The 15,821-nt window shown below is 46.4% G+C and overlaps 1 protein-coding gene across 4 annotated transcripts in view; it reads right to left on the minus strand.

Moving 5' to 3' along the window:
• NTRK3 (neurotrophic receptor tyrosine kinase 3) overlaps positions 1 to 15,821 on the minus strand; it is a 207,527-nt gene that overhangs the window by 33,911 nt on the left and 157,795 nt on the right. For all 4 annotated transcript variants that reach the window (XM_057422390.1, XM_057422555.1, XM_057422309.1 and 1 more), the window contains exons 14-15: positions 9,371 to 9,501; positions 2,677 to 2,849 (exon numbers count right to left, since the gene is read on the minus strand). In XM_057422390.1, coding sequence (XP_057278373.1) covers positions 2,677 to 2,849; positions 9,371 to 9,501 — 304 coding nt within the window. The remainder of the gene's footprint in view (positions 1 to 2,676; positions 2,850 to 9,370; positions 9,502 to 15,821) is intronic.

A 15,821-nucleotide genomic window follows, 5' to 3' on the forward strand; every position in this document is an offset into this window, starting at 1 on the left:
GCTTCCTCTTGCCACACCAGTTGATTTTACTGACCAGTAAAATTCACTCTTCTCTCAGAAGCACACAAAAGTCTAACAACACTTAGGGGAATTTATCGTGCTTTTCTCTAGGAAACTCACTAAAGTGAGTTTTTTTCCATTTTACTGCTTTTCCAATTTCTGCAGTTAAACTGGAAGAGTCCATCTGAGTGTCTCATACAGACTCCCAGCATCTCTGGCCTCCAGTGCCTGGGAGCAACCATCTCCTGCTGTGGGCTGAGTGAATCATGTCATAATGCCAGGCACTCCTGCAGCACCAACTGTCTCTGACCCCCTTATAGTCCCCATCCTCCAGAGCTTCCCACCAGCAGGTAGCTCACATGACAAAGGCCAAGACTCTCTTTCCATATGTCCCCTTAGGCTTTCTGAGTTCCCATGTTGCTGGGTTTAAGCTTCATTGTCCCAAAAGCCAGCTTACTTTGGGACACAAAGGGATTTCACTGGCTATCACACACTTACATGCAGGGAAGGGAGCTTGTAGCTGCTTGCTCTGTAGCTGCATGAGAAGGAAAAGCTGGCAGCTACATGCAGCTGGAAGATGAGAGACTGCAGTGTCAGGGACCACACATCTGGAAAGTCTATTTTCCTTCATAAAGGCCAAAGATAATACAAGAAGCTTTCTTCTCCAGTGACACTGGGGCAAGCCCTGGCCTCCCAGGGCAGGAGTGTTTCTCAGACATGTCCCAGAGCAGGGCTGGGACATGGAGGTGAGGGGGTCTGAGGCTCCAGCATGGTTTCAGCCTTAGGAGCATACAGTAGAGTGAAGCAATTCCATGAGGCATTGGCAGTGGGCACAAGACATCTCTTTGAGACAGCAAGAGAGACTGTTATGGACTATACTGTTTGTGAGGTCATCTAGAGCAGTGAAGGAGGCTATGCCTCAGCTGTAATGTCTTCTTTCTCTAAGGAGAATAAGGTTGATTGTTCTGCCAGGAAAAAAGATGGGTCAATTTCCTTCTCTTCCCTGGGAAGTACTTCAAGAACATGGGCTCTTGTGCTGTTTTTCAGACTGCCTTCCTCCAGCCATGAGGCTGAGGCACTGTCCTTAACACTGCAGCTCCAATCTTCACTAAAACACCATTTCAGCCCAACACATGGTTCCATGCTGGTAGGCACAGTTCAATGTGCTGCTGCTGCTGGGCGGTTGCTAACCCCCTGCAAGACAGGGTACCACAAGACAGGGTCCTAGAGTAACCAAGCCTGCTCCCCCTTGAACATGGCTCTGGAGAGCTCTGCAAAGCTAGTGTAGCATCAGCCTTCACTCATCCTGCCTCTCCAAGGATGTCATCTATGCAGAGGCTGAGACAGGGAAAGAGCTATAAACATCATATTCAATCTACCCACTACTATGACAAAATGAGGAGGGAAATCAATGCAAGGATATTGCCAGCTCAGCCACTGCCCTACAAAAGCCCCATGGGAGCTGCAGACAGGCTGGCACTGCTTGGCAGAGGAAAGAAGAAACCTTTGAGGTCCTTCCCTATAGCAATTCTGGTGTAGGTGATTGCTCAGAAATTAAAACCTCAGGGAAGGACCTGTGTCTCCTGGTCAGAAACTGGCTGTGATGGTGGAAAAATAAGCACCAAGTGTATCCCAACCCCACATCTCAACCTGCTGCGCTTGAGCTTCTTGCTCCTGCTGCAATCACGTTCACACTTAGCAGTCAAAACAGGAAAATATCAAGGGTCCAATTTTCTAAATACTGGGAAATAAACCTACTAATTATTTCAAGAGGTAAGTACCACTCCACTTGAGCACAGGTTTCACAGTGTAATTTCTGTATCACAGGAGAACAGCACCACAAACATCCTCCCACAGGTGCTCCCTGTCCCCCAATGCTGGCAGATTCAGGGCACACAAATGCTCTGCCTCATGCTGATGAAATGGTTGAATGATGACTTGGGGAAGGGGGCTCCAGCAATTTGCATCTCTCCAGAGGCGAGGAAGGCAATTAGAGCACTTTGTCAGGCCTTGTCTAGCTTCTGGAGTAGTGTGGTGCCACAGGTTAGGGTATTTTGCATCTCAGTCAGGATCTCTGTTGATAAGGCTTAGGGAACAAAGACCAGAGATGGGCTCCACAGCACCACCTCCAACATTTCCCAGTTCTTTTCTGACTATAGGGACAAGAACTAGAGATCAGTTCTCATTTAATCAGACTAAGAACTCCAGCAAATTTCTCAAAGGAATATTTTGGGTTTTGTGCTATTGAACAAGGAGTTGGGTGACATGGGGGGTGATGGCTAGTGGCCTTCCTGATTCAGCAGGGCATGGCTTTGCTGGATGTATGGGACTTCAAGCTGCTGACAGCCATGGCTTTGTGTCCTTCTACCTCTACAGGGATTGCAGCCGCACTTCATGCAGCTTCAAACCTTCTGGGGTGGCAGAAGTCTGTTTTCCATAGCTCACAGGGATCATCCCTGAGACTACCTAAGAGGAAACCTAAGAGGAAATGTTGGGGCAGGGCAAATAAAGCACCATCATCTCCTACAAGCTGTCCTTGGAACAACCGGCTCTCATAACAATTCCCACCAGCATCCAATAGGTAATGTGTCACTGGTGCACTACAGATCTATAATAAGCCACAGTGAGACTGCGGAGAGGCTGTACATCATCCCCTGAGCCCTCCTTCACACATACCTCAGGAACTTGTTCAGGTCACCATGCTTCATGTACTCAAAGACCATGATGAGCGGGTCGCCATCACCACACACCCCATAAAACTTGACGATGTGCTCGTGCTGCAGGTTGGTGAGCAGCTCTGCCTCCCTCTGGAAATCCTTGCGGGCTGCCAACGTGGGATCTTTCAGCGCCTGGAAAAGGGACACGGATACACACAGGGTGGGCTCAGGTAGGGGTAAAACCAGATCAAATGAGAAGCAGCATCACAGGGGAGCTGATGAGGAAGGGCAGGGAGAGGAAGAGCTGCCACCAGCCCAGTTGCATTGGTTGGTTGCTGGTAGGTGCCGGTGGCACCATCTCAGTGTTTCGTTCGTGTAGCTACAGACCCATCAGGTTCCCCAACTCATTTCCCAGGCAGGAGCAAACATGCCTCAGAGGGTAATAGCTTCCAATTATTCCCAGCTTGGGCAGGATTTGTACTGGTGACCTAGGAGTGAATGGCTTCATATCTCATTATTATTAAATTCCTGAACCAGCCAGTCCTTGCTATCTGTCTTTTATTTTGAAAGAGCTGACTTCACTGCCTTTATTCAGAAGATGGATTTGCCTGGCTGTGCAGTTATTGTGTGGATTTTTCAAACTGCCTCTGAAGAAGGACACTGCCAAGTCTTTTCTCATAATTTTTAAAATCATGGTTTTATTCCCTGCTGTTTATAACAGCTCCCCTGGCAGAGTGATGCTGAAATCAGTGCCCTTATTGAGAATATCTCATCTTCCACACCTGAGCACACCACTTTGCTATTGCCAGGTATCTCACAGGCTCCAGGCTGAGTGGATGAGACCAATGCTGCTATGAAGATGTTGTTGTGGAAGGGTTTCCCAGTGTTGTCTGGCTTGTCCATGCATTATTGGCCAGTTGCATCGGAGAGCTAGTTTGAAAGCAGTGTGTTGCCTGATCAAGGAGAACCTGTGGATGAAGCACTCCACAGACAGATAGGAAAAGCCTCACACTCACAGGCCCTTGCTCTCATGGGTGACTTCAACCACCCTGACATCTGTTGGAAGGACGGTACGGCCTGGCACAAGCAATCCAGGAGGTTCCTCGATTGTGTAGAAGACAACTTCCTTCTGCAAGTAATAGAGGAGCCGACAAGGAGAGGTGCCATGCTTGACCTCGTGCTCACCAACAGGGAAGGGCTCGCTGGAAATGTGACTCTCCAGGGCAGCCTTGGATGCAGCGATCGTGAGATGCTCGAATTTGAGATCCTCAGGACAGTAAGAAGAGCATGCAGCAAGCTCCCTGCCCTGGACTTCAAGAGAGCAGACTTTGGCCTCTTCAGGAACCTGCTTCGGAAGGTTCCATGGGATACCAACCCAAGACTGTTGGTTGATATTCAAGGATCACCTGCTGCAAGCTCAGGAGTGTTGCATCCCAACCAGAAAGAAGTGCAGCAGGAGGGCCAGGAGACCTCCTTGGATGGGTAAGGAGCTCCTGAGGAAAATTCAATTGAAAAAAGAGGCTTATAATAAGTGGAAGCAAGGACAGGTGGCATGGGAAGAGTACAGGGATGTTGTCCAGGAGGCTAGGGACCAGGTTAGGAAAGATAAGGCCCAGTTAGAATTAAACTTAGCTAGAGGTATTAAAGATAACAGGAAGGGATTCTACAGGTACATAGCAAATAAAAAATAGACTAGGAAGAATGTAGGCCACCTCAGGAAGCTCTAGGGAGAACTGGCTATGAAGGATTTGGAGAAGGCTGAGGTTCTGAATGACTTCTTTGCCTTGGTCTTCACTGGCAAATGCTCTGACCACAGCACCCAAGTCTTGGAAGGCAGATGCAGGGACTGTGAGAATGAAGACCTTGGGCCCACTGTAGGAGACGAACTGGTTCGAGACCATCTTAAAAATCTGAATGTGCACAAGTCCATGGGTCCTGATGAGATCCATCCGTGGGTCCTGAAGGAGCTAGCAAATGGAGTTGCTAAGCCGCTGGCCATCATATTTGAGAAATCATGGCAGTCAGGTGAAGTTCCCAACGACTGGAAAAAGGGAACTATAACCCCCATTTTCAAGAAGAGGAAAATGGATGACCCAGGGAATTACAGAGCAGTCAGTCTCACCTCTGTGCCTGGCAAAATCTTGGAGCAGATTCTCCTGGAAGGCATGCTAAAGCACATGAAAATCAACAAGGTGCTTGGTGACAGCCAGCAGGGCTTCACTGAGGGGAAATCCTGCCTGACCAATGTGGCGGCCTTCTATGATGGGGCTACAGAACTGATGGACAGGGGTAGAGCAGTTGATGTCATCTACCTGCACTTGTGTAAAGCGTTCGACACTGTCCCACACGACATCCTTGTCTCTAAATTGGAGAGACATCAATTTGATGGATGGACCACTCGGTGGATAAAGAACTGGCTGGATGGCCGCACACAAAGAGTTGTGGTCAATGGCTCAATGTCCAGCTGGAGACCAGTAATGAGTGGTGTCCCTCACGGATCGGTGTTGGGACCGGTCTTGTTCAACATCTTTGTCGCTGACATGGACAGTGGGATTGAGTGCGCCCTCAGCAAGTTTGCCGATGACACCAAGCTGTGTGGTTCGGTTGATACCCTGGAGGGAAGGAATGCCATCCAGAGGGACCTTGACACACTTGTGAGGTGGGCTGATGCCAACTTCAGGAAGTTTAACCATGCCAAGTGCAAGGTCCTACACCTGGGTCGGAGCAATCCCAGGCACAGCTACAGGTTGGGCAGAGAAGAGATTCAGAGCAGCCCTGCGGAGAGGGACTTGGGGGTGTTGGTGGATGAGAAAATGAACATGAGCCAGCTTCAGTGTGCGCTTGCAGCCCAGAAAGCCAACTGCATCCTGGGCTGCATCAAAAGGAGTGTGACCAGCAGGTCAAAGGAGGTGATCCTGCCCCTCTACTCTGCTCTTGTGAGACCTCACCTGGAGCATTGTGTGCAGTTCTGGTGTCCTCAACATAAAAAAGACATGGAACTGTTGGAACAAGTCCAGAGAAGGGCCACGAGGATGATCAGGGGGCTGGAGCACCTCCCGTATGAAGACAGGAGGAGAAAGTTGGGGCTGTTCAGTCTGGAGAAGAGAAGGCTGCGTGGAGACCTCATAGCAGCCTTCCAGTATCTGAAGGGAGGTTACAGGGATGCTAGAGAGGGATTCTTCATTAGGGACTGAAGTGATAGGACAAGGGGTAACGGGTTCAAACTTAAACAGGGGAAGTTTAGATTGGATATAAGGAGGAAATTCTTTCCTGTTAGGGTGGTGAGGCACTGGAATGGGTTGCCCAGGGAGGTTGTGAATGCTCCATCCCTGGCAGTGTTCAAGACCAGGTTGGACAGAGCCTTGGGTGACATGGTTTAGTGTGAGGTGTCCCTGCCCATGGCAGGGGGGTTGGAACTAGATGATCTTAAGGTGCTTTCCAACCCTAGCTATTCTGTGATTCTATGATTCCAGTGTACCAAGGGATGGCACTTAGTGAAAAACTTGAAGTCCAGAACATTTGACAAGATGGGATGGCCATGAGAATCAGTACAGTCTTTGCAAACATTAAAAGAAATGAAAAGGAAAACCTGATTTTGAGTTGCTGGGTCTCAATTATATCCTGCTAATCCTTCACATACCAGCACTATTTAGTACCAGCTATTAAAAAGGATTCAAGATAACATGTTCCGGTTACCCCCAGATTCAATCTGTTGTGCACTGGTTCCTCCTCAATGGTGGGGGCACTGGGTAGCTCTCCCTTTAGCTGCACACAAACATACCTGCCCCCTTCTCCCCATGTCAATGGGAGAGGTGGCACCAGGAGGTGCAGGCTCTGACTTACATGCAAAAAGGGATGCTAAGCATCAGAAAGCAGTGCATAGAGGAAGGGCCAGCACACTGCTAATGCACCTCCAGCTGGTCCATGGCACTGCTGGGTGTGATGCCTGCACAGAAGTAATGAGTCCTCCAGAGTAGGTGGTTTTCTCCTTGGAACAGATCTGCTGTGAGGCTTAGGACATGGTCTCATCTCCTTCTTCTGTACCTAAACTTTTAGTCACACGGCATGATTTTATATTAATTCTATGTCTTCTGGGATAGCTTGACTAGGAATATTTAGATGGATGTTAGTTACACGGTGCAGATGGCAAAGCATCCACCCTTATCTCAGGCACCCAATTACTTTTAGTCATTTCCTATCTTCATAATGTTGGTGCTACCTTAATTTTCCCCCAGGAAAAGAGTTCCCTCCCCCATCACTCTTTTCTTCCCCTTTTTCTGTAGTTGAATATAATATTTCAAGCTGCAGTGAGTTTAGTTTTCCTTTCCTTCACACACAATCATTCCTACAAGGTGTTAGGACTATAAGTTTGTAAATAACACAACAACAAAAAAAGAGATATTAAAAGCCCCATATTACTAAGATTGCACAGCCAAGCATTTAGAAATGAAGGAAAGAGGAGCTGAAAGTGGTAGAACAGGGAAAGTAAACCAGGACCAAAGGAAGAGAAGGGATATCTCAGCAAAACCACTGGAATGTCTCTCCTAGGAAGGTTTGGGGTGAATTGTATTTGTGTCATCATCACATGATTCGTGTGTGACATCTGGCAACTCACTCAGCATCTTCAGATTGCAGCCCTTGTCATGAAGTGTCAGTTGTTCCAATGTTCCTGGGAAATCTCCTCTCACGGGGTATCAGGGCCAGGTCTGAACAAGTGCCTTGCGTTTATTGCTGCAGCAGGGCTCAACACAAGCTTGGTACCTGCTGTTGATGGGCTTGAAAGGCAGGTCAGTAACTCCATCCTCCACCCAAGTGGATCTTTCATCTCAGTCTCCCTGCTTCTCCATCTGTCCTCAGCAAAATGGGGACGATACAACCCCAGCACCGGGCTGGGAGGCTATGAAAATGAGTGTACTCACATCTAGAGACCTCTCAGATAAAGGAGTGATCATCACAGTCAAGCATCCCATAGAGAAATGAAAAACATGTGTTCGGAGGACATGCCCTGAATACCAGCCCCTCCAGCATTTCTAGTACTTGACTTTATAACCTCAAAGCTTTGTGCATTTCTTAGGATGCTTTTAGAAGCAAGCTGAATAAAACACGAGGCTTGTCTATGCCATCACATCAAAACTCAGCTTGTCTGCAAGGCTGCAACCTTTAGATCCACTGAAAATCTAAGTCCATTAACCAAGCGAGTAACACAACCACTTTCTTTGGCCCTGGAGGGAGCCCCTGAGAGCAGAGCAGGGGCAGGCTCTGGGCTGTGGACTCAGCTGCCCTAACCAGCGTGTCCGGCTGCTGCCCTAAGCTACAGGGACTGGGGAGGTAGCTCTCAGCCTCTGTCAGGAACATGAGATCTTCAGGAAATGCAGCCAAATCTCAGTATGAAAAGCCTTTATTCTTTCCCTTTTTTTTACTTTCTCCTTTTTTTCTTTCCTTCTTTTTTTTTTTCCCTTCCCCTAAGACTTAGAATGTGGCCTAAAGTAAAGGGAAAGATTCTTTCCCTGCCTGCCTCTCCAGAGCTGGCAGGAATCAAGATTTGAAGGCTCTGCTCCAAAGTGGGATCTGTATGATCCTGCAGGATGAAAGGCACTCTGGAGATGTAAGCTCATAGTAGCAATTAACAGAAACAAGTTCAGATGCTGTTTCTGCCTACATGCAAATGAAACTCAGAAGACACTTGAAAAAACAGGATTGCATAAGGGATGGCTGACACTGGTAGGCAGGTACCAGATATATACTCAAGCAATTAATCACACGGGTAGCTGTGCTACCTCAGCTTTAGCCAGTCTCAAAGGTGAAAGGTGCTATCTTGCAGTTTACAGCCAGAGCATAAGGGAACAAATGAACTAAAAAAAACAAAAAAGCTTAAACTGCCAATGATTAAAACAGCTCTCAAGTAACTGGATGCCTCCAGCTTCCTGGAGAGAGTGCTGGAACCTTTCTCCCTGTAGAGCATCAGTTCAAATGCAGATCTTCTTCCAAGGAGTTAGGAGACATCAATTAACTCCCGAGGATTAAACTATGTGCATCTGCTAACTGGTGCCACTTGAAAGGATAGGGTGTTTCTGCACCGAGTGATGCCCTCTACTCAGAGCCACATGATGGGGCACAGCTCACGTAAGGACCTTCACAAGGATGCAAACAGCACCACACAAGCCAAGCTGAACTTGTGTTGGCTCAAAGTCACCAAAACAGGAGCAATCTGTGGCTGGGCGAGCAGGAGCTGAGTGAAGCCGAGCAGAGTGGCTTTGCCCACGTTGCAGCAAATCTGTTAGTTGTGCTTAGCTCTTCAGTGCTCATTTTTTTGCCAAGGCCCTTTTTTTGTTTCAGTTTCTGCGTGTTCCACAAAGAGATAAAATCCAGACAGAGAAGGGCCCCAGTCCCTTGCGGAGGGGATGTGGACTCCATACTGTGCTGCTGCAGCTGCATGGGAGCTTACAGCTTCCAGACCAGCTTCTCCTCTTTGCCTGTCTCCTGACTGCATCAGCAGGAAGAGAGGCTTTGGCATTGCTGAGAACAGACAACCTTGAGACGAAACACTGAAACTGTGCGTGACTGAGTGGATTTACCACAGCTTCCGGCATCAGATAAATCTCTGCCCCTGGCCCCCAGCCCTCCCCTGTTTCCCTTTCCCACGCAGGCTCATCCAGCCTCTCTCCACGGGCCAGCCCCTGCCCTATTCTCTGCCATTCATCCTTGGGATTTACCTTCACTGCCACCAGCATTTTGTCGTTGGTGGGGCTGAGGTTGTAACACTCGGCCAAGAACACCTTCCCAAAGGCACCTTCTCCCAGCTCCCTCTTCAAAACGATGTCTCTCCTCTTAATATGCTGGACATCTGTTGGAGGGAGGGGAGGAAGAGGGTTGAGGGAAGAATGAATCAGGATTAATTCAGGGAATGGAAAACAACGAATTCAATTTTCTAGCAAGTCGCAAAGGAACTGAAATTGCTTTGCAAGAGTATCCAGAAGGATCTTCTTACCCACCCACAGAACACAGCCATCTCTAGGATGGAGCTCGCCTCATGCGAAACATCTGCAAGGAAAGTACTTGAGGTTTATCGTGTTCTCTCTGCAAGCTCACAACAAACTTGTCCTCAGAGAGAGGAACCTCTGGGGAAAAATCTGCTACAAAGACCTGAATCTCTTTGGAATTAACCTGGAAATAATTCATCTCCTGTGAGGTGTAGCAAAGGTCACATACTTCCGATGCCAGGCCAGGCGAGATTCGAAGGTCCTGCTGAATTTTGCATTTCAGTTGCAACCAGTTTAACCCCAAACTCGAGCAGATTTCTGAGGCTGAACCTCAGTAAATCAAAGCATTCCCGTGGGGAGGAGAACCACTGACCCACATGCACCTTAAGGCACGAGCAGGAGCCGGTTGGGAGTGCCAAGTGTTGCCCCACAGCAAGACCCTGACCAAGCAGCCATCTCCTACGCCACTGTTGCCCCAGAAACAAGGTCATCCCAGGATAAAGTCACTGGCACAACAGACAAAGTGAACCCATTAGTTTCAATGATCCTTTCCACTGACATTTAGGACAGCGAGGACTGACAGAGAATAGCAACCAAGGTTTCAGGAAGAATAAAAAGAGCAATAGCTACTAATTTAACAAAGATACAGAGGCCTATGAAGATTGGTTTGCTCAGATAGCAGGGTCATTCATAAGGGCTAGATCCACACAGCTACTAGGCACCTAGTACATAAGCATCTAGCAGGATATCCACAAATGCTGCATCATGATTAAATGCCACTGGTTGCTGGGAGAGCCTGGAGGTCTCCATACTCTCTTTTATGGGGACAACAGTAAGGCACAGCTGCTTGTTGCCAAACCTCTACATACCTTTCTGGCACCAGAACACTCACACCAATCCTCTGGCAATACAAAGAGGCTTTTTCTTAATGCCTGGAATGAACTGTGGAAACGAGTAGATGTGCACAGCCACCATAGCAATTTCTGGAGACACAGTACCCAAAACTTCTCTCTAAACTGCCCTTTGCTGGAGCTTACTGCCTCCCTTGATAACTATGGTAGCAAAGACTACCCCTAGCTTCAGCCTGATGGTCATGGCAGTGCAGAGAGAACTACACACTCTTCTCCAGTGCTTGGTGAGCAAAAGCTCTCCTCAAGCAGAGGTATTAGATGGGACAGTGCTCTCTTTCCACTCCTACCTTGGGGCATTTATAACTTGGCCCTCCCTCTGTTTGCTCACAAACTGGACTGCTTTTGAGTCTTTTCTACCACTTCATCCATGTGCACATACAGGTATGCACCCCTTCGCACAAATGCATTTCCCATGGGATACTGCAGACGCAGGAGGTCGAGGTGATGAACACTGTGTTTCAAACTGGCTGCAGGGAAGCATCATTAACAGTGATGACAATCTGCCACCAACTCCTACCACCCAGGCTCCCACATAGGCACCCATATCAACCCAAGGGACCATATGCCCCACAACAACACAGGTACCACTTAATGTATTAAAAAGCTAATGGATTGGAAGATTAACATCCTAATGGCTTTCGTACAATTAAGCTTTTTAATTAGGAGCTCACAGGCAGGTTTACGGAGCTGCCATTTCTGGCCCTTTTGCTTGCTTAGGAAGATGGATGCCTTGAGATTGGATAACCAGCAGGCCTTGTAATGAATGATGCTTCCATAGGGAATTCCTGTTGACCTTTTCATTAATTGTTCAATAGACTGAAAACTGTTACCAATATTAATAATATTAGTAACATTAAGGCACAGGATGGTAGGCACATCCAAAATGACTTTGGTTTTAAATCTGCAGTGACAGCCAGGGAGAACAAATCACATGTGGAGTTTGCCTTCTCCACCTGGTTTAGTTGAGTGTTTAAGGAGTACCTTGAGAAATCTGAAATATTATGTGTTGAAATGCTGCGTGACGCACTTGGGTGAGGAAAGTCCTAATCTAAAAAAAGCTCAAATGGCACCAATTTACTTCACAGAGTAGAGGAAAAGGGTTTTTTAACTCTTGGCAAGCATTTCTATAGCACTCAGCGCTACAGTACCTAGGATTTACTGTATTGACAAACCATATATTTGCATCCTTGGTCTTCTGCATAGCAGCAGTCAAGAAAGCTGCAGGGAAATGATCTTGTATTAAAAGGAGCCCAAGAACACTTTAACAAACTCAGAATCCCAACAGAAATTTAGCAATTGCAATCCAATTGCCCCATTTGATGCGAGATAAAAAGGAAACTCTCTCAGAATAACCAGCAATACTATTCGAGATGATTTACTATTTGAGTAAGTGTAACACCAGGAGAACTGAAGCAAACCTCTCTTTCTGCATTCCCCAGGGTGTTCCCCAAAATTTGCAGCTCCAAATTCTTCCTCCCAATAACATCTTAATAAACTGATCAGATGTTTCTGGGAGCCGGCATCCAGACTGTGCAATTATGTCTCCATTATTAAAATAACATCCCATCTGCTTTCAAGACCAGGTTTCACAGCAAGTTTTTGGGGTCATCTGAAAAGATTCAGGGAAATTTATATGAAGAATTAAAGGAGATATTGTGGCAGACAGAGTTAAACTGAGGAAGGAGCGATCCTTTTGAGGTAGCAGACTCACAGCACTGAGGGGTTTAAAGTAAGCTTGGATGGTTATAAAAACAAAAGGTTCATGAAGTCAAGCAGTTTGACAGCAACTGGCCAATCTTAATGTAGAGTCAGAAAAGTACTTTCACCGATTCCAATTTTTTCTCAACCTTGAATGGCCATAAGTTTTGCTTCATAGTACTTTAGGCAGAAATTGAATAATAACTGAGTTACAATAAATTGCTTTTTCTCAGGCAATAGGCCTAAAGTACTGAAGTTTACATCAAATTCTTCCATTCACAGTGAGATCAGCACTATGATTAATTCCACATTACTATTAAATATGGACTTTAAACATAAAGCAATGACAAACTGCCCTGGCACTATGTGAGTGGCTGTGTTATTACGTTAACCTTGCATCTCGGCTTGTCCATCCTGCCTGTAACTCACAAGGAAGGCCGAGTAGCCATGAAAGATGCTGTGCTGCAAGGGCACTTGGGAGGTTCATCTGCATAAATCTGTTTACCTCCTCCTGGAGGAAGCTGAGCCCTGTCTGATAAACAGCTGGTGTTTATTTGTCTTAGGCAGGCAGCGGCGTGCTAATCTGTCTCGGCTGCGTTGCAGTCAGCCCTGATGACAAGGTGTATGCAAACTGGCTTCCCATAAGTACCACTCTTTTTTTGTTCCTTCTCTCCCTGTACCATTAACTTATAAAAACAAGCCAACAAGACAATTCAAAAGAACAACCTATGCAGGAGCCACAGCGAGACCTGACAGGAAAATAACCAGACTTGACAGCAGGATGGGAACTCATTCAAGGCAACGCTGTATCTACAGGAAAGGATGTGAGCGCACTACACTGATGTAATTCCAGTTTTAAATGAAACATCTTGCAGTCCTTGTTTTGAGATTACTATGTTGCTGCATGACACAGAAGGAGAGTTGTGCAGGTCCTCCACCTTCTGTCTTGTACATCAAATCTTAGCACACAAGAATGTGTTTCAAGCTCTTGTCTTCGCTGATGTTCTGAATAACACATGAACCACATCAGAAAACACCCGACCTGCAGCTGGCTGGGAATGCCCCATGACTTCAGTTCAGTGATGGTGAGCTGGAGCATTAACAAGGGGGTAACTCTAGGACACTGCAGTCACCTTGACAAATTGCCTCCAGTGCAGAAAGCTCTCCTTTTCTCTGGAGGAGCCATAGAAGAAGGGTTGCAGCTTTGGATCTGCAATGGGATCTTACCTAACCTCCTCTGAACCTTTTGCAAGACAGCTGATTTGAGCTGTGCTTAAAGTGCACTTAGTCAGAAAAGTGGTTCTCTAAAAACAGCAACTTCTTCCTCCTCATATTCACTCCCATGTATGCCCTAATCATGTCTGCTACTCTCCTTGACACAAGCATATTCTAGTTTGCTAACCTTCTGAACCCAGCACAGCCATGGGATACAAGGAGAGAAGAGGGAACGAGATTAATTCTGCTTTTCTTATACATCAATCTACTGTGTCCTGATGGGTCATTTCTACACTGGCCCCTGGGACAGAGCCTTGAAAAGCCAGAACATTTTTGCTTATATCGCTGATTCAATGACTCTTCACACAACTTTTACACTCATATTGCAGAATCTCTTGCTTTTGGCAAGATCAAGGCAAAAAGATCCCTACTCAACCTGCAAATCCCAGTTAAAGCATATAGAGCTGGTAACAGATTGTGTGCAATGAAAACACCTTTTTTTCTAATAACAACCACATTTCAATCACATGAGGAGAAATTGGGAAGTTGCATGGGTGCATTTCATGAATCTAATTTTCCAATTATTGTCTTATTTCTGAATCAATCCTGGGGTCAGAAGAAGAAGAGATGGGTTCGGTGACACTGCAAATTCTGCATTTCAGATTCCCATCACAGCCAGCATCCTTGAAACCATGGTTTGATAATGCTCTTGGATACACGTGACTGTGTTTGGACACAGAGGACTACAGTGGGAGGTAAATGGACAAATCAAACTCCAAACAGAATAAACCACGAGCAGTGCCAGTGTTTAAGTTACAGCAAAATGCAAACCTACTTAAGCTGAATAATTTACACCAGGTCTGAAATTAATTCCTCACACCACTTTCTTTCAGACTCCTGAACAGCAACCTGTCTGGTTGCTGCATTTCTAGTGGGTTTCCTGCCTTTGCCATGGTAATTCACAGACAACACGTAGCTCACTGGGGAAACAGAGAAAAATAATAGAAATTTCTCCTTTTACTTTTGCCACCTTCTTTACCAGCAGCTTTCTTTTCCAGCTTAGAAAAGGCCGCAGTCAATTTTCTATCAGTTTCTTTTCCTCCACATGTGGCCCTGTTTCCCCAAGAGGCAGGTCCTTTCCTGCACCTCTCCATCACTGGCTCCTCCCCATCTCCCTTAGCTTTGTCATGTCATCTTATTTCTTCTCTATTTCTTGACCCTCTTGTTGTTCAATCCCTGTTTTAAACCTGTCTTCTTTTAGATGTTTTTCAAGGGTACCCTGATGTGAGTCTGGACTGGACTCTTTGTGGTAACAGCCTTGATTTTTGTAAGCTTCTAAAGCCTCGTTTGCATCAACAGCACTTTATAAATGATAACAACAGTGACATTTTTCAGTAGCGGCTGAGTCATTGGCTGTAACAGCTAATTTATGCCAAAGAATTGTCTCTTTTCTTTATACATAAAGTGTCCATAGAAAGGTAGCAAAGTTCCCAGTTAGTCAATATGATTCATTCACTTCTTTCTTGACTCACTGCTAAAATAATTCTTATGAATAAACCCTGCATAGCCTCCCTGCTCTGTGACAATTAAAATCAAATAAATAAAGCTTACAATTTACACTGGCAATCTTGCCATTAAGACAGGTAACTACCAAAGTGCCTTCCATGTCAAGCAGTCAATTGCAACCTAGATGTCAATCAGACGTGTTGATGAGTTACTCAATGTACCTGATCAGAGCAAAGTGTGCAGATTGGATAGGACCAGATCAAAAAGCCTTGCCAGTGGAGAACTGATAAGTCATTCTCTCACAGGCCTGTCTCACAGTGAGAAGATAATGCATAGGCCAGCTGCACAGAGTCTGAGTCTCCCTCCTGGCCTGGTGCAAATCCATCAAAGTCAATGAAGGATATTGATTTCAATTGTGGACTGCTGTGAATTACACGGAAACAACGGCAGAATCAGTCCCACATCGTTTCAAAAAATGGAGACATATACAGGCTGTTTCTCTAGATGGACTCCAAGGCAGCCTTCCACTTCTGGTGACTTTTCTCCCAGCTCTGACATGAGCCACCTCTGGGAAAAGGCCTGGATACATGCTTCATGAGCTTGGCTCTGTGCCCAGATGCTGGTTCTTTGCCAAGTTCCCTGTTAAGGCACCCTTCAAGGACTCAGATTCAAAAGAGCTGTGATTATAAGAACCAAGCAGTTCTGACAGCCCTTTCAAAAAGACCCCAAATCATGGAGCTTTACGGAAAGCTGATCTGAATCTCTGGGAACTTGTGGAGTGCACACAGTCCTTGGTTGAGTCACATGTTGGGCTCCAACATGTGGGTGCACCAAGGTCCTTCCCACTCCCTTCT

This window comes from Pezoporus wallicus, unplaced genomic scaffold, assembly GCF_028554395.1.
Source record: "Pezoporus wallicus isolate ANWC-B61680 ecotype Strahan unplaced genomic scaffold, APGP_CSIRO_Pwel_v1 contig_3952, whole genome shotgun sequence".
In the NCBI taxonomy this organism is placed as follows: domain Eukaryota; kingdom Metazoa; phylum Chordata; class Aves; order Psittaciformes; family Psittacidae; genus Pezoporus; species Pezoporus wallicus.